Below are 18,186 nucleotides of genomic sequence, written 5' to 3'. Positions count from 1 at the left end.
CATTTAAGGCTTTTGCTTTTTCCCTTTGTTCCTGCGTTACCTGGAAGCAGTAAAAGAGTAATTTTAGCATGGAGGAGGGGACATCCATGGCCCTGGGATCCAGACTGGAGGCAGCATGAGCAGTCCTTGCTGTGCTGCACAGCTGTCCTGGGCTTTTTCCTGAGTCCAGCCAAGGCTGGACTGCAGAGCTCTGTAGAACAGGGAGGGCAGGAGGGTGCAGCCACCCTTTCAGCAGCAGCAGGGCTTAAGCATATTTCTCATACCGGTTTCAGGGCTGGGCATGCAGTGAAGGAAGACAAACACGGTGGCCAGACAGCCAAAACCAGAGCCTCAATGTCATGGATTCATGGTGATGGTCGGTTTTGGTTTATACCACTGGTGCAGAAAGACAAGCACCCAGTCACAGCTGGCATTTTTAATGTGCATCAAAACACAGAAATGAAAGCTTTCTAAAGTAATTAATTATCAAAAAAATAAATATCTTATTTTCCTTCTCACTGATTGCTAGTTCCATGTGGGGTTAAACAAGCCTGCTCTGAAGGGACAAGAAACACTGCAGAACAACAAATAACCCAGGCATTTTTAAACATGGCTTAGACATATAGATTATATTGAGTCAGTAAATCAAAGTCATAGTTCATGGTGAGTAAAAGTAAATCAAAGGTTGGACTTGATGGTCTTGGAGGTCTTTTCCCACCTTAATGATTCTATGATTCTATTATATGTAGATGTGATGCTAAGCAATTAAATCTGTGGGGTTGTCAGTAGTCCCGACTGGTACCTATTTTATTAATGAATTTTACTTTATTCCTATTTTATTAATGGTTTCTATACTATTGACCTGAAAAATATATGCTTTCCCTCATGGCAGAAAGTTGCTTGAAGATCTCCATGGCTTCCCAGTTCTACCTCTAGAACCTCAACAAAGCCAGTAACCCAAAACCTTAATTAAACTGCAACACTAGTTTAAATTATTTTGCTAAATGCTGGGACAGTGAAATCTCACCAGGCCATTCTCATATCCCCATACCTCCATGTTCATGTTAATACATGTCCCTTTTTATTGCTGTACTTTTTCTCTGCAATGATATATGAAAAAGAAGAAACATAGTAGAGAAAAATTATACATATATATATATATATATATATATATATATATATATATAAAAAATCCTTCTCCCCAGCAGTATTCCCTGCAGTATAAGGCTAAAGAGCTGTAAAGGAGATAGTAGGCATACCTGACTTTTTTTTTCCCCTTAATTAAAAGTGCAGTGCCTTGCAACAGAAAACTGAAGCAGGTTTCTGCTGACTTAGCATTTGCCTCACGAGGAAGAAATCTATCTGGCAATTGTGGCTTTGCATCTCCCGCCCTGTCTCCTGTTGTTTGTTTAAGACACCGGTACTTCTGCCACAGGCTGCTTCTTACAGCTGTCCTGTCAATGCCAGCTTTCATAGGTAATCCATCTAGCTCAGCAGAGTTCAAATAAGACACCTCCCTTTCTCTACTTTAATTAATGCTTTACTTCAGTCTGTCCCCGGGGATGTAGCCATGCTGATTTTTCAGAATTCTTGGTTACTTTTCAAGCACAAAAGAAATGGAAAATATCCACCAAATTGAGATTCTGGATTTGGAATATCTGCTCTGCTCAGTCTTCTATTCTCAGTCGGTGTTTTAAATGCCCATGGACATCTCTTTAGCTACAGAACATATTATACAATAAACTGTCTAGCTTGGGAAGGAGAAAAAGACAAATCCAGCCAAATTCATTCTTCCTGCAACCTCTTCTGATGTTCTGCACACACAGTACTGCAGCTATAGCCACTTTATGCACTGATTTATGCTGTCATGCCCCACTTATTGCTCAGACCCTTTCAGGTGCTGAGCAATCTCAGCTCAAGTCATGAACTGTTTCTTGCAGCATAGTTGTTTTTCCTGCACTGTTTGTGCCTGTGGCTTTTGCTGATCTAGGACCAAATGCTGTGGCTTGGTATGACTGAACAGACAGACAGACACCCTCCACATCAGGTCACTGTGACCCCAAAACTGGACAGGGCAGTCCAGAGTTCACCCATCCACCACGACTTTTTGAACAATTCATTAAAAATTTGCGTGTGGCAGTGCTGTTAATCAGGCCTGGTGTACACAAGCAAGCTAATAAAATCCATCAAATGACAGATAAGGGAGACAGGCTAAAACCAAATGGTTCAGCAAAGCGTAGTTGAGTCAGTAAGAATCAAGAACTGCTACACCTTCAATCAGCACTGTCTGATAATATTTTACTTGCTTTGGGTTTCTGTGTTTTAATGGGGAAACAATGGTGTTTTGTAATCCTTGCTATTTAAATACGTAATCCAACGTTGTGCTTCTGTAGCTTCTTCCTCAAACTGCCTCGTGTGCAGTTATGCAAGTCTTGCGGCATCATTCAAAGGGTGTGAGAGTTTCAGTGAACATTTTATATAAAGGTGACCCTAGAGACTTGTCCCATGCCAAGCAGAGAAGAAATAAGGGCAGAAGTTTTCATTCACACTGTCTAACATCTCATAATACAAAGGCACAGCTTTCTCTTTCCAAGACTCTTGTGAGCTAGCTTCTATCAAGCTTCCTTCCTCTCTTTCACTTGAACAGGGCCCATCAAATGAGGGCACAGGTTCCCTTGGAACAATGAAAGGCATGTTGTAGGCTTGGTTTTTCTGACATCAGCACAAATCTGCACGCAGACCATCTCTTAATTTTGCTACAGGGTTTGGCTAAAATGCTATGACGATTCTTTCACAGAGCTGAAAATACAGGCCCAGAGAGTGGCCTCCCAGGGACGCCTCTGATCTCTAGTCAATCATCCTTTTGCTTCCTGATTACTTTTTTCTTCCTGGCATGACCACCATGCCACACTTCCAGCCTCATTCTGCCATGTCCATGTCAATCCTCAAAGAGCCAACAATAGGCAAAGGAAAGGCAAAGGACCACCACCATCTTCTCTCCCCCGTCCTCTTCCAACAGTGACTGATCTTCTTTTTCCAATACAGCTTCCTTCCTTTCTGCAGCCAGCATTTCAGTCTCCACACAGGATACTCTTACCCATACTCTTACCTTTTGTGGGTCTGTGCCTTCTGTTTTGTACCAAGTTTCAAACCTATCCAGTTTCAAGTGTTTTCATGTCAGAAAGATAAGAAATGACAGAATACTTGACCCATGTGGTTAACAAATATTGATGAGGCTTATCCAGGAAGTGGCTTGTTGTCAATGCAAGAAGGCTGTGCTGGGGTGTAGAGCGGATCTTGGGTTTATGAGGTACTGGTTGAGTCCCACAAGAACTGCCTGGAACTTTTCTAGTACCTACATGTCTCACTATCTGGATCGCCATCGCCACAATGCCTGTGCTCCTCCCAATAACAACACTCCCTCTCTCCTTGCCTTTCTTGCCAACCTATAAGTAAAGATGGACTGATAATTTGAAGCAAGGCTTTGTGGGTGTCAATGGAGGGCAGTTGTGTATCAACACCTGTGATACAGCCTATGAATGTTACCTCCTCACACACAATCCATCAGCTGTGCTAAGTAGATGCTACTTGAACTAGATGTCAGGTCAGTAGGGCTGGGTTAAGGGAATTCTCCCGCTGATTTGAGTATCAGTATCCTTGCAACTAAGCTGCAAAGAAACAAGCAGCTCCCGCACAGTCCAGAGTGTCCTCCCCCTCACAGAAACTAGTGAACCCTATCTAGCCACAAGGCTGGTGTGGTTTAGATGTTGTTCTTACGGAGGAGATTTAATTGAGCTTTAAAAAGCCAAAGTAAAGGCAAAGTAACCAGAGCATAGAAGGCTTGACACCATCTCTTTGAAGGGTTAGGTGAGATGCAAACACCAAGTTCATCACACCCATCTAAACTGCTGAGTTAATGCACCCATCTAGTGAAAGGCTAAGGTCACTTCTTTCTCAGTGCTCTTTTGGCACTATTTAAATATTCCATGCTGCTTTTTCTTTTTATTTTTTTCTCTCTGTCCAGTATTGTTTAGAGATTTAAAACTTAAATTAATCAGCATCTTGGAGCATAGGTTCCAAGGTCGCTTTATTGTGAAATTACGGTGTGACTCACAGAGGCTGCAGATCCACCTTTGAGGCTGGACTGGCTTTGTTAGTTTTGCCTGTTGTTTCTTTCCACGCTGGTTTTGCAGCAGGACTTGTAGGCACACAATGAAACGAGCTGAGAAATGGCAGTGCGTCATCCAGGGTGTGGCTGAAGAGCGATGTCGCAAAGGGAGATGGCAAGATTACAGGGTGGATCTGAGCAGGATCTGGAGGAGGGTGAAGAACAAAACATCCTGCAACAATAAAAATAACCATTTATGTATGTAAATAGGAGACGGAGTGTTCTGCAAGGTCTAATTTACCTACTGGGGGAAAATCAGGGGAAAAAACCCCAAAACGTTTCAAAGCACTGGCTGCAGACACAAAGACTGACAGGTGCATATACAAATAGCTAAAATGAGACAAACTCTCACAATGGTTCCAACACAGCCGGCAGCTGAGTGCTGTTGCAGAATGGCAGCTGTGGGAAGTTACTGTTGTGTCTACTCAAAGAGTGGCATCACTTGAATTTCTTTAGCCAGAAACAAGTACTTCTGTGAGCAGTAGAAATTATGCTGCCTGGTTTCCTGTGACTCTGCATTTTGTGGTTGATTATCCAAGGCTAATAAGGGGCAAGAGCTGAATAAAGCTTTTCCTGTGGTCAGGGCATCCTGTGTGGATTCTCCAGGGTCTAATAATACAGTTCACCTTCCTCTTCTGCCCTTTCTTCAATGAGGCACTAATTTGGATGTCTGTCTTCTGCACAAGTGCCAGACCTTCTGAAATCTGTCTGAACTATTTATCTTTAAGGATTCTCTGGCAAATGTCTGAAGTTGGCCAGCTTACTTCAAAGCTGCTGTGGCAACATATACACAGATATATCACCAGCTAAACCTCATTTGTTTAGGAAGCGAGGATTCATTTTTTAAAAATAAATCACACCTTCCCCAAAGCAGTAACACATAATCTGCATGCTGACCAGGCCTGCTTTAGAAACCCAGGGCTCAATTCTTGATAGTTGCTTAGTAATTAAGCAAACGGCGTCTTACACCAGAAGCAGCAACCACAGACACAGGTCGTTCTGTGGGGGTTCATCAGTGCAACTGTGGCACGGGAAATATAAAAATATAATGCTCACTGAAAGGGTATCGACGGGAAATACCCCAGGAACAAAGTGAAGAGGGATAGACCTTTGTGTTTTCATTTAAACAGGAAAGGTAGATGGAAACCAAAATAAATGAAGCTATACTTAAAATAAAGATTACTATATTCTAGGCCAACAAAGGTTGTAACACCTGACCTAAGAATGGGTGGGGATGTTTGGGTTAAAGGAAGGGAGGCCTGGAAAATTGTGGAGTTACCTAGATAAGTTTCATGGAATGAAAATAAACAACCGATATCTGCCAAGGGGTACATGGAATAAGTCAAACAAGACAGTCTGGTGGTTTATATATTTTTTGGTGTTCACGAAGAACTGGGTCTGCCAGAACAACAGGCTATCATGGAAGTGGGCTTTATTTAGCTTCTACTCATGTACCTGTTTACCTGACCTTTGGGGTTAATGGCAAAATCTCCCACGGACTGAGTCTGGTCTTTCTGTGCTGTTTGCACCCTCGGCAGAAGGAAATGAGGAGCTGCTCAGCTCGGTGCTGGGGCAGGCAGGCAGTGCTGGCAGTTGGCTCTGAGACATTGACGTACCACAGTGAGATGTTTCCCTGCGTACTTGCCACCTGGCAATGTTGCTTCGGGAATACAGCATCATTTTAGAATTGAGGCCAATTCCAAATCTGTTACAACTCATCCCAAAAACAGTCAGTTAACGGGAGCCTGTTCATCAAAGCCCTCTTGTTGTTTAAGAGACACAAGCTGCTAGTTCTCTGCTAATATGAATGTCGAAGGAATTTCAGGAAGAATATCATGATAGATGACAATTATTGCTCCTCAGAGACTTGAAAAACAGTGGTGTAGATGTATTTCTGGGCATACGTGTTTAGGAGTACTTTAGGAGACTCCAAAAGCTTATCCAAAAGGTATAGTCCTGCAAACTGTTGACCATTCTGGCTCCACTCCAGCAAAGCACTTAAATATTTGGTGAACTCAGCAAGACTCTTCACATGTTTCAAGCTAACACATCCACAAGCACATTGTTGGACCGGGCTCAGAGGCCGCACTAGAGCCACACCTTTCACAAGAGAAATCTCCCTGAGCTAGTTGCAGTCTCTGTGGCTGGTGTGGCCATTTGCTTCCTCACAGACAACTACCAACAGGCTTTATCAACACTGGTATTGTCTGGCCTTGCTGAAGGGGAAAAAAAGTTTCAGTGGATTCAGCATTTCACCTTGGTGAAATTTGTCAAAGAGGACGAGTAAGGTGAGAGGGAGGCAGTTTTGCGTGCAATGCTGTGGAGAAAAGATTTCCCTTCCTAAAATCAGCAGTCTCTGGACAGCAATAAATCTACATGATAAAAAATAAAGCTATTCCTAAAATAAACAATTCGGGCTTCGAACCATACAATAGGCAATTAGTTTGAATAATTGGGTGTAACCCTAGGCAGAGAGAAGCTACAAGACCAGATGTGCATGTAAAGCTAAACATAGGCTTTACAGGATCTAATCAAATCAGTCCACCATCTGGGATGAGAAGAAAAATCGTCTGACAGACCTGATCAATATGAGGAAATGGCACAAATTTCTGGATAACGAGCTTAAGCTAAATCAATATATCACATGAGTCAGAAATGGAAGCATCCATAAAATGGATTGCGCTAGTTCAACTAAATCACATCTGATTTTGCTAAATTAATACCATTTTCTCCTACAAGCTAGACCTTAGGTGACCTATCACAAATAACAAGCTGGGAATATTCAGGAACAAGTACATGCAGGTAGAATAGCTCATGGCAGACTAAGGTTCACATACACTCTTCTATCCATACAAAATAAATCTTCCCCATCAAGTGATTCTTTTCCAAGCAGTTGGTGTTAAAGCCCTGCAATCAGTTGTTTGTAAGTCAGAACTGCAGTGAGTGGATCCTGCTCCATTATAGCTACCAAGGGACCAGGAGCTGCAGCAAAGGCTGGAAACAGAGGAAATGGTCAATCCCAGAGCTCAGCGTTGGGTCACTGCTACAGAGGGAGTGTTCAGTGGGGCTGAGCTGAGCATTCTGGTGGTTTGGAAACCCTGGGCTGGGGTTCTGTGTTTGCATGGCCACAGTAGCTCTGGCCCCAAATGTGGTTGACTTTGCGGTGTCAGCTGGAAAATACCACAACAGCACACAGAGACCCTGGGAATGTCCTTCTTCACCTCCTGTGTTCCACTGGGCTTTGATGGTTCTTGGTTGTCCGTGCTTAGGTTCGCAGTTTAGTGTGGGATGAGGGCTGCATGTCAAGGAGAGGAAGTCTGGATGTCTTGTGGGGCTTCCAGAACCAAAACACCCATTGTGCAGTGGTTCCAATAGCAGGGGATGGGGCTCAACCACGCAGTGTCTCTTCCATCCTCTGCTCCTGCTGTGACACCTTGGGCTGTCCTGTGGGCACAGCTTCATAGCTTTCTGCACTTGAGTGAGGCAAGCAGGAAGCCAAAGTCAATCCAGCTTAACCAAAAGCAGAACCTGCTGTTGCTCCATGACATTTTGATTTGTAACACAAATTGAGCTGTCTTCTCTCCCTCCTCCATTTCTTGCTGCATCCCTGGTACCAGCAGCCCAGACGTAGCAGACAACTGCACAAAGGCCACACAGCTCAGCCATGTAGAGCTGCTCCAGGGAGGGAGAGAGCAGAGCCTTAAGGAGGTGACAGCAACTTTATTTGATTTACGGGGTATAGCTTTTGATACAAAGCTTCACTACTTAGCAACATTTGAGCGTGTTTGTGGGTTTACAGATTTCCTCCAGTGCTCCAGCAGACCATCTTCCCCTTCTGATGCTCCTCTGGAAATAGTTCATGTCAGTGTGTTGTGCACATAATTGATACAGGCTTTCTCAGCCTCCAGAAATCATAATAAAAAGATAGACAAAACCTGGGGGGAGGGATTTTTCTGGTCTAAAGTGAGAGGATTTGGGGAAGGCCACATGACTACTCCAACCGAGTTTTCCACACATGCATTTTGTTTATGGTCTGTGTGTGCAAAACATATCAGAAAAAAAAAAGCTCTTGGGGAAGTTAGGAATCTGTCCAGCATGTGGCAAATCCCCAGCATGACCCAGCCCTCCTCCTCCATACTGCTGCCATTCCTAGGATCTTTCTACACAAGGCATTTCTGCAACAGGAGAAAAACAAGGCAAAAAGAAGTATTTAAGGCACACCTGCTTTCACAAATAGAGGCTCTAAAGGATCCTCAAACGGTACATAGGTGTTGAAAGCCAACCTGGTGCTCCAGGTGAAGGGCAGGGACACCTTGTGTCTCAAGGGTTGAGTGACTTCATGGCTTACTGTGACTCACTAAAGCTGGTTGCAGGGCATTCTCTTTGTCTGACAGCCCTGCATGTCACCATGGAGTCCAGCCCTCTTTCCCAGAGGGACGGAGGGTGTGCAGGGTGGTGAGGTGATGTCGGAACGAATTCACATTTCAACACTCCTTCAGCTCACCTCACAGCCCCAATAACAGCAGTGTAATATTTTTAAACTGCTTTTGCAAGTCTCCTTTCTGCAGAGCAGTTGAAAGGATATAAAAGCATTTTAACAATTTTATAGATCATCTCCAGAGCACTGTTGTGGTGTGGGAGAACAGAAGTTTTGTTGCCGTTTGCCCATGGACAGCTGCCAAACTCACCTGTCTCCACCGAGCCTTCCAGGGCCATATCACATCTCTCTGGAAACTCTGCAGCAATCTCTGGATGGCTTCTCACTTTACTCATCTTAAAAACATGTTGCTCAATTTAACCCTTTGTCAGCACACTTTCCTGGGTGTGTTACTCCAAACAGGCAACTCCTTCTGTGTGGGCTTAAGGAAAGTAATGGCTGCTAAGTGGGTTTTGGAGAAACCAGGACTCTCCTATGAAAAAAGCTTCACCCATGTGAAAATGATTCTAACCCTGCAAGTCATGTCCTAATCACAGTTAAGCAGCCTCCAAATTTGACCTTTTTTTAATACTCTCCCATTTAACAAGGTGCTTAAGAATTTGTCTTTCTGACTAAAGTTTTACTAGTCTAGTTGCATGTTTGCAAGTAAGGTATACTTTAGAACATCTGAAGCCAGAAAGTGGTGGTTTGAGCCTGTGTGTAAAATACAAAGCCAAGAATTAGAAGAGATCTGCCACTGACCACATCTTCTTATGGCTCGCTTAATTTTGCAGAGTTGTGCTTCTAATCTCAAAAATTATCATTAAAACCCTCACATGTGTATGGTCTACAGAGAAGAACTCAGAAGCTTTATTTGTTGACGTCCAGGAAATATTTGCAGATCCTCATGTGGAAGGTGTGACAGAAGTGTAGCGTAATCTACTCCCTTATGTACGAATTTCTCATTTTCCATCCCTACAAATGAATATTTACATTCTCCACCCTCCTCTTCTCCTGGAAAGAAAAGTGCATAAAATTATTCCCCATCACATTCTTTCACTGACTTGGCAAAATACAGAGATATACAGAAAGTCTAAATGATATGAAATATGCAGGCATAACTTATCTGAGATCAAGCCTGCAGATCAAAATCAACAAAGCATCACAAAAGAAAGCCCCAAAAGATCTTTTGTCTCCCTGATCCCATTTCCCTGCCTACACCTCTTTTTACCCTATTGCAAAATATTAGTTCTACTTTAGTTTCTGCTCCGCAGCAACATTTCTGCTTAAGAAAGATTCTGTTGAGTCATTACCAGCATCAGCCAAACAGGCTTTTCAAGAATGGAGGGGAAAATAAAGGCTGTGGTTTTTAAATTAATTCCGTGCTGCTTAACTCTTAAACCACTAGTGACTTCCAGACTTCCAACCAAGTTAGTGCTGAGCAGAATATGGAGCTGTTGTATGAACATGTAGCACTGTCACTGCTTCTGAGGGTGATCGACTGCTCAGGCAGTGCCAGCCACCCACCTGAAAACACAGGGGGCAGAAATCATGGGAAAGGTCTGTGCTGTCTCACCCATGTCCTAAATACTCCCCTCTCCCTGCTCGAAAGCACTGCCTCACACCACACCCACACCAAATCAGGGGCAGGGAACGGGGCTTTTCTACTAGAAGACAGCAGTCATAAAAGTAGAAATGGAAAAGAGACCAGCACGTCTCTCCCTCTGTGATGTAGGAGGGATACTCCAGTCCTCCTTCCCCCAGCAGGTTGTATATAGGAGAGGATAGCGGTTGCCAAAAAGATAGAACTTGAATAAGTTCCTGGTACCCTGAGGTTTGAGAGGCCCTCAGGGGAGCTGACACTTGGAGTGAGAAAAGACAGAGGAGGCAAAAGCGGATAAGGTGATTTTCTTTGCCTTGGTTTTTGAAGCAATCTCAGCCTGCTAAGCTTTCAGTTCCTGCTGCCAGTGGCTATTTCCAAAGTTATCTTTGAATGGAAAAGGGCTGGAATCCTTCTCTCTCTCATTCTCTCCGTCTCCCTTTTTAATGAAAGCTCGGTTTAGATCTGATATCGCTCTAAAAGGTTTGCTATCAAAGTTTATTAGACCCACTGGGACAGATCACAGTTTGCAGAGGCTCATAGTTTCATGGCAGATAACTGTAAAGTGAACCATTCAATGTTCTTCAAAATGCTCATTTTTCTAGGGCTCATCTATGACACAAAGCTGCACTGTATTCAAGCATCATTAGAAGCGATCCCAGTTGATTATATGATGCTGGCCACAGTTTTGCCTTTGGAGCAAAGTAAAGCAGTCAGCAGCCCCCAGCCTGTCCCACTGGGTGATGCTAAGGCAAGTGGGGTGCCATTTGCAGTGAAGGCAAGCCCTACCAGCCCTACCAGCACAACAGGATAATGCCTGCTGTGTGCTCCTAGAAAAGGTCAGAACTTCAAAAAAGCAGTAGGAAGTATGAGAGCAGTGTCCCTTTAAAAATCCAGACTTGCCTTTCCCTGCTTAATAATAATAACAGCTAGGAAAGACTCCTCTACCTAGGGACTATGCCTGAGAAATTTCAGCTGGAAGGCAAAGAAATGAGAGGAGGGATTAGCACCTCAAGCTTCCTATAGAATGGTTGTTCTTTTTTTTTTCTTTTTTAATGAAGCCATTGGTATTATTATGTGGTTTTTAGTAGGCTGTCCTCCTCAAAATGCATGGGAATAAACACCATATCTGGTAGGATCTCTGACTGTAACATGTATCACAGCGGCATCTATTTACAGTGTGAAGGGAGGGGAGCTGTTTCATTTCCCGAGACAGTAATGGAAAGCATGATGTCCTACGACTAAGGGTGGTGAAGACTGAGAGAGGTACTGGGAAAAAAACATTCATGGTAAACTGAAGCGTGAAAGAGAGTTTCAGGGCAGATGTTTGCGTGATGCATCATCAACAACCCTGGGAAAAGGCTGAGAGACAAAATGGTTGATTCAAGCAGTCAAGTCCTTGAGCCAGCAACGTCCTGTCCTTCTGCTGCCACTTCACGTGGCTTTACACCTTTCCCTGTGACTTCATAGTGTCATTTGGTCTAGAGCAGGGAGCTGGACAAAACTCAGAGGAGCTGCTGGTACTCAGATGCCCATGCTCCCTGCCAGGCTTTATCCATCCAGAGCTTTTGGCCTATGAATGTTTCTCACCAGAAGCACGTGCAACCATTTGATAGCTCGTCTGCTTTCTGATTCCTTAACAGGTCATGCAGATGGACCAGAAGCTAGATGACATCCTGAACACACTCCAGGCTCAGCTGGGGGATCAGCCACAGGCACAGATGCCAGGGCCAGCAACCCCACCTGTCAGACATCTACAGACAACCTCAGATTCCCCCCCAGTAAACCGGAAAATTTGAAAGCTGGTGCAGAGCCACGTGTCACCCTCTCATTCTTTTACATCCAGCTATTTTTAAGTCTTGGTGTCTTCGGCTGTGTCATCAGTGAAATGAAATAGTCTGCTGTAGTAGATTAAATTAAAAAACAAAACAAAACAAAACAAAACAAAAAACCCGAAGAAACGGCAAGAAGCCAGTCACAACCTTAGGAGAGCACAAAGTTTTGCACCTGTTTTATTAGCCGTCGTTAGCTAACCTCTGCCAGCCCAGGGCAGTCCCATCCAGATAGGCTGAGCACACAAGCACAGGGCACCGCTGTCGAGGTAGGCATCCCAGGGAGGGTTAGGATGACCCGTTTGTGGGCATGGAAGGGGAAAAGAACTGTTCTTTTGGCATTTAATCACTAAGTTTAATGCTCACAGCATGCCCGAAAGGGGGAAAAGAGCCAGCATTTGAACATGAAACAAATGGAAATCAGTGAACGGGAAAATTAAACAGCATGTTTTGACTTCTACCAAGCAGTGAGGATCATAAGAAGGGCAGATTTATATGCTAGTGTGAATGACAAAGTAAAGACAACAGGCTACTGATTAAAAATATGGAAGTGTACACAGGCTGGTTGACATATGAAAGACTGAAGCAAAGACTTCAGCTAATTAAAGTAAAGGGTTGCAAATGAGATGAGATGCGTGTTGAAACAGACAGGCAAGAGAGATAGTATCTGCGTAGGCTTACTGCACAAGAACACTGTAATAGCTATCAGCTATGCTGATGACTGTTATGCAAAATGTTCTCAAGCTTTTACCTTTATTCAGCAGAGGTTGTTGACTTCAGTTGCCTTAATTTTAACATAAGAAACCTGTATGGTAATTGGCTGTGAACTATCTGTAAAGCTGGGTTCAAGCCACAGAGTAGCGGGGTGCTGCGGGAGGGCTGCAGCTGTGATTGAGAATGGCAGGGTTTCTTAAAGAAAACAGAAATGCACAGCCTGTTGATGAAAGTTAATCGCTGTTTAAATAAACTGCTGTATATAATTTTAAATGAGAGATTTATTTTTTTTTTTGCCTTGTAATCTGGTTGTAAATCGAGTGCATATGGTGGCTGATGTACTGTTGTTGAAGAATACACGGTCCAGGTAGCTCGGCTCGCAAACTGCGGGTTGAGATGCAGCTCCAGCTCTGGGTGGGAGCATTTGGGATAACAAGATGGGTGACGCCAGCCAGAGGGATGGACTCGGAGATGGGGGCAGGAGCCAGAGACTCGGGAGGAAGAGCGAGACCTGAGTACGGGTAGACTGTGAGGGTGCAAAAGCCCAGGGGTTCTTTTTTTGCGGGTCCTCCTCGGAGGCACCAGCTCGGGCTGTTTCTGTGTTAATGTGCCGTGAATAAATGGCTTTATGGAACCAGACATCTGCTATGGGAAAACTGGGGTAAAACCAGTAAGGAAACCGGGTCTGACTGTGTGAGTGGGGTGTGTGGGGTGTGTGGGGAGCCACTCAGGGACCCATCGGTCGCTGGAGCCCCCGGGGTGAAGGGACTTCGGTCCCAGCAGTGAAAGTCTCCCACCTTGGGAGTGTGACTGCCAGAGAGTCTGGGAATGGACAGACTGGGAAGTTTCCTTAGCACTGTCACCGTGAAATGGATCTTACCTGACACTTCAGAAGAGGGACAATAAAACACTGTTGCTAAATACCTAAACAATAAACCTTCCTAACAAGGGTGCAGTGTTATTTACTCGAGTCTTTTTAATATATTTGCATAACCAACAATTTGAATGAGCAGAAGTCTGCAGAGCAAAGACCTGATTCCTGGGAAATCCTAAATATATTCTATTCCCAGTCATATCCATGAAAGCAAAGCCTGCACTGCATTTAAAAGCAACCTGAAAGACTGGTCCCTTAATAAGCATTAATTTGGACAAATGAGTGGTCCATTTCAATGTAATCAAATTAGTTTCTAACTATTACCTGTCCCTTTAAAACTCTTTCCCAGGTTTGTGTGTCTGGGAATTCAAGCTCGGAAAGAGCACAATGAGACTGATTCCAATCTTTAGATTGCAGGCGGGTCTTAGACAGAATATTAATGATGTGTGAGAGGCAATAAAAAAAAAAAAAAAGAAATGTGGTTTTAATTAAATCAGCTGACAAGCTGCCGTTCCATCTTGTCTGATTACTACAGAGTTACTGAACATGACCAAATACAGCATGTAACATGGGAAAATGGTAAATAATCACTGTCAGAGCATTGAGTTGCTCCTGGCTTTCAGTCAGGGTCATGAGCTTCTGCAACAGTCCTTCATAATACCTCACTGGCTCTGGCCAGTCACAGCTAAATGGAAAACTGGACACTAAAGGTAAGCATTGTTTCATCAGCCACAGGCTAAAAAAAATCTCCCTGGAGATTCCACAGAGTTTCAGAAGATGAGCAGTGCAGCTTTCAGCAGAAGGGCTCAAGGACTGCTGTGGCCAACACAAGGTGGCACCTGCTTCTGGTACTCTACAGATATTTGTGTGAGGGGTATGTCTGGTCACTGCTTGGTGGACCAAGGAATGCAACAGATTTTACTTATTATTGAGCCTCAACAGTAGTGATCAGGCACTACACGTATAGTTACACCTACTACTCTGAAGTGCCTGGAAAACCCAGTTAAATAGAATACTAATGGTCTCAGCTACAGAAGGGATGAAGGGGTGGGAGGAAAAGATGAAGAGGCACACAATGGTCCCTTCAGAAAAATAGGATATGTCTCAGTGTGTGTGTATGTGTTTGTGCACGTGGCTGGTTTTTTTAAGCACAAGCCAAGGTTTCCCCAGCAGTGAGGCCAGAGCCTGAGCCTTTAAAGGTTTTAAAATCCAGCAGTGCCGGCCCTACATCTGTTTTACAGCTGGCGCTGTGGACACCACAGTGTGGCAGAACAGCATGACCACAACAATCCCTGTTGCTAAAATGGAGAGCTAAGGGTGTGGCCTGAACAAATTGCAGTGAAGAAGGAAAGAAGGCTGGTAGGAGACACCCATTTTCCCACCGTATGATGAGACTAATGGTAAAAAAATAAAAGCAACAGACATCAGCGATACTTGAACAAATCTCCACACTCACAGCTAAGACAAAAGTTGCCATCCAGCAAAATCTTTCTGATTGCCCAAGGGTAAAAGTGTACAGATGTACCACTGATGTGGTCACCTGGCCTTCCTGACCCCTTTTCTGAGCAAAGATGGTTTTGTATAGTGAGCAAACTGAGTATTAACACATTTACACTTGCCTTTGTTGAACTTCCTGAGGTTCCCAATAGGCTCACTCCTCAAGCCCATCAAGGTCCCTCCAGACAGCATCCCTTCCCTCAAGCCTATCAGCTGCACCACTCAGCCTGCTGTCATCTGCAAACCTGCTGAGGGTGCACTCGATCCCGCTGTCTGGGGCACTTAATGAAGATATTAGTGTTTGTCCCAGTACAGGCCCTCAAGGGACATCACTCATCACTGGTTTCCATTTTGACATTGATCTGTTAACTGAAACTCTTCGGATGCAACCAGCCAAACAATTCCTTATCTGTGTGATATTCCATCCATATCTCTCCAATTCTGAGGAAAGATTGTCATGGAGGAGTCTATCAGAGGCCTTAGAGGAGTCTGGGGTAAATGGCATCAGTTGTCACTCTTGTAGAAGACCACTAGGTTAGTCAGGCATGACTTGCCCTTGCTAAGGCCATGTTCTCTCTCTCTAATCACCTCCTTGTCTTCCATGTGATTCAACATAACTTCTTCAACCCCGTGCAGCGCTACAGGCTGGGCACAGAGTGGCTGGAGAGCAGCCAGGCAGGAAGGGACCTGGGAGTTTGGATTGACAGGAAGCTGAACAGGAGCCAGAGTGTGCCCAGGTGGCCAAGAAGGCCAATGGATCCTGGCCTGGCTCAGGAACAGTGTGGCCAACAGGTCCAAGGAAGTGATTTTTGCCCTGTACTCAGTGCTGGTGAGGCCACCCCTGGAGTGCTGTGTCCAGTTCTGGGCCCTCAGTTCAGGAAGGACATTGAGGTGCTGGAGCAGGTCCAGAGAAGAGCAACAAGGCTGGGGAAGGGACTCAAGTACAAGTGCTGTGAGGAGAGGCTGAGGGAGCTGGGGGGGCTCAACCTGGAGAAGAGGAGGCTCAGGGGAGACCTCATCACTCTCTACAACTCCCTGACAGGAGGGGGGACCCAGCTGGGGGTTGGTCTCTTCTCCCAGGCAACTCTCAGCAAGACAAGAGGGCTCGGTCTCAAGCTGTGCCAGGGGAGGTTTAGGTTGGATATCAGAAAGAATTTCTTTCCAGAGAGGGTGCTCAGCCATTGGAATGGGCTGCCCAGGGAAGTGGTGGATTCTCTGTCCCTGGAGGTTTTTAAGATGAGACTGGATGTGGCATCAGTGCCATGGGCTGGGAACCACAGCGGGGTTGGATCAAGGGTTGGACTTGATGATCTCGGAGGTCCCTTCCAATCCAGCTGATTCTATGATTCTATGATTCTAGGAGGATCTGTTCTATGATCTTACTGGGCACTAAGGTGTGGCTGACTGGTCAGCAGTCCCCAGGGTCCTCCTTATTACCCCTTGTAAAACCGAGTGTGCTATCAAGCCTTCCCCTTTGGTGGTGGCTCTAACACAAACCAAAATTACAGAAAATATTGCCAGGGAAATCCATGTGTGTGTGTTTTTATCTCCATTTTTACTAACATTAGTGCACTTGTGTTTGTCCTAATAATTTCTCCTTGATGGGAGTCCAGCTGCTGACCAGGCTACATTCATCAAGCTCACTCCTTCAGCACCTCTTCTCACATCACTAAAATAGTAACAATTCCATGAAATAATATGGCCAATGAAATTATCAGCACTATGCAGCCAGGTCTGCAATGGTCCCATGTTGTCTTTTGATTCAGAACAGAGGCATAGACCAGGCAGTCAAGGTCTCTCAAGGCCACAGCATCAGCAGGATACTGTCAGGAATGCAGTTTACCAGTGCATCAAAAGACATGAGTACAGGAGATCAAGTAAAGATTAACTATTTATTTTCAAAAAGATCACATGGGTTTCTACCCGATCCAATTTCATCGTGGAAGATACATGGTGTCCTCCCTTACCAGAGACATTGACACCAACCAAAACAAGATTTTCCACATTCCTTTTAATAATTCGTGGCATCCTGAAGTCTGCTGTCTGCCTATGATGATGCAAGATGCTCAGAAGTCATTACAACAAAGCCCGAGGGGATTATTTTCTCATTTCCATAATTACACAATCAGTAATAATATCATGAACCAATCTTATCTCGAAACGTGTACTCAGATCTTTAATGATTATATTTCTTAAGTGTTGTGTGGGATTAAAGTCCTGTGTATGATAAGGCTGCAGCAGTGAGGGAGATAAAAAGCTCAGCTTTCATCAGCTGTGGGCTTTCATTCCCGAGAAAAGGTAACTGTGCCCCCAAAACAGATGATATGGGTTACAGATCAGAAACCTACTGCCTTGTCTGGACACTCTATCTTGGAGAGCAAGAAGTGAGAGAAGACTGTCCAGACTCAGCTGTCCATTTCAGAAGTGGGTCTGTCCAGCAGCCCTGGATGTTTTCCATCCAACTACCTTGCCCTGGTATCACCAGAGGATCCTGTGCTGGAATTCCCTCCAATCTCTGTAAGGCCATGACAACTAAATTCCCAGTTCACTAGCTAGAGACTGAATTCCCAGCTCACTAGAATGAGCAGAATTCTTTTAGTGCCTCTTCTCAGTGATGTTTCAAACCTAAGCCCTGAAGAGTCTGTACCCACAAATAAATTTAGGATATGCTGTATCTCATGGAGCCCTAAATGGCAGGGCTCATTCAGCACTTTTCTGAACAGTCTGAACAATGTGTCTAAAAAGAAAACCGTGGTTTAGGGAGTAAAATGCCACTGGGTGAAGAATCCCAAACATCACAATTGCATTACTTAGTATTCTGAAGGAGTACATGCTACTGTAATTGTAATGGCCCAGAAGAAGCAGGGTGAAGGGCCCAGGTGTAGATCTTTCTCAGGCATCATTTCTAGCTCCGGCAGAGCCCAGCCAGCAAAACTAAACAAGATGGTACCGTGCAACCTCTGTGGTAGGAAAAGATTTGAGTTCCTCTCAGCCTGCCTGAAGAGCCACCTCTATTCTTAGTTAAACCCACCTCTACTCCTAGTCAAGAGACAGTCAAAAGTAGCTGGAAATATCAGACACTGAAAGAGAGAAAAAGGCTAATTA

General features: G+C 44.5%; 1 protein-coding gene and 1 long non-coding RNA gene across 2 annotated transcripts in view; one reads left to right on the top strand and one right to left on the bottom strand.

Moving 5' to 3' along the window:
- Positions 1-12,979, top strand: part of LOC113976907 (potassium voltage-gated channel subfamily KQT member 1-like) — a 456,224-nt gene extending 443,245 nt beyond the window's left edge. Inside the window, exon 16 of the mRNA XM_027702550.1 lies at positions 11,808-12,979. Within this exon, the coding sequence (XP_027558351.1) occupies positions 11,808-11,963 (156 nt within the window). The 3' untranslated portion in view covers positions 11,964-12,979. The remainder of the gene's footprint in view (positions 1-11,807) is intronic.
- Positions 4,113-8,487, bottom strand: LOC113976908. Its single transcript, XR_003537208.1, has 3 exons — positions 8,431-8,487; positions 7,369-7,620; positions 4,113-4,319 (listed from the first exon to the last, which is right to left on the bottom strand). It is a non-coding gene; the product is annotated as an uncharacterized LOC113976908 (long non-coding RNA).
- Positions 12,980-18,186: the final 5,207 nt, after the last annotated feature.

The sequence above is a fragment of the Neopelma chrysocephalum genome, unplaced genomic scaffold (assembly GCF_003984885.1).
Source record: "Neopelma chrysocephalum unplaced genomic scaffold, ASM398488v2 Primary Assembly neopelma1_188, whole genome shotgun sequence".
Lineage (NCBI taxonomy): Eukaryota > Metazoa > Chordata > Aves > Passeriformes > Pipridae > Neopelma > Neopelma chrysocephalum.
The sequence above is the reverse complement of the archived record's forward strand: the minus strand, read 5'-3'. Positions and strand labels throughout refer to the sequence as shown.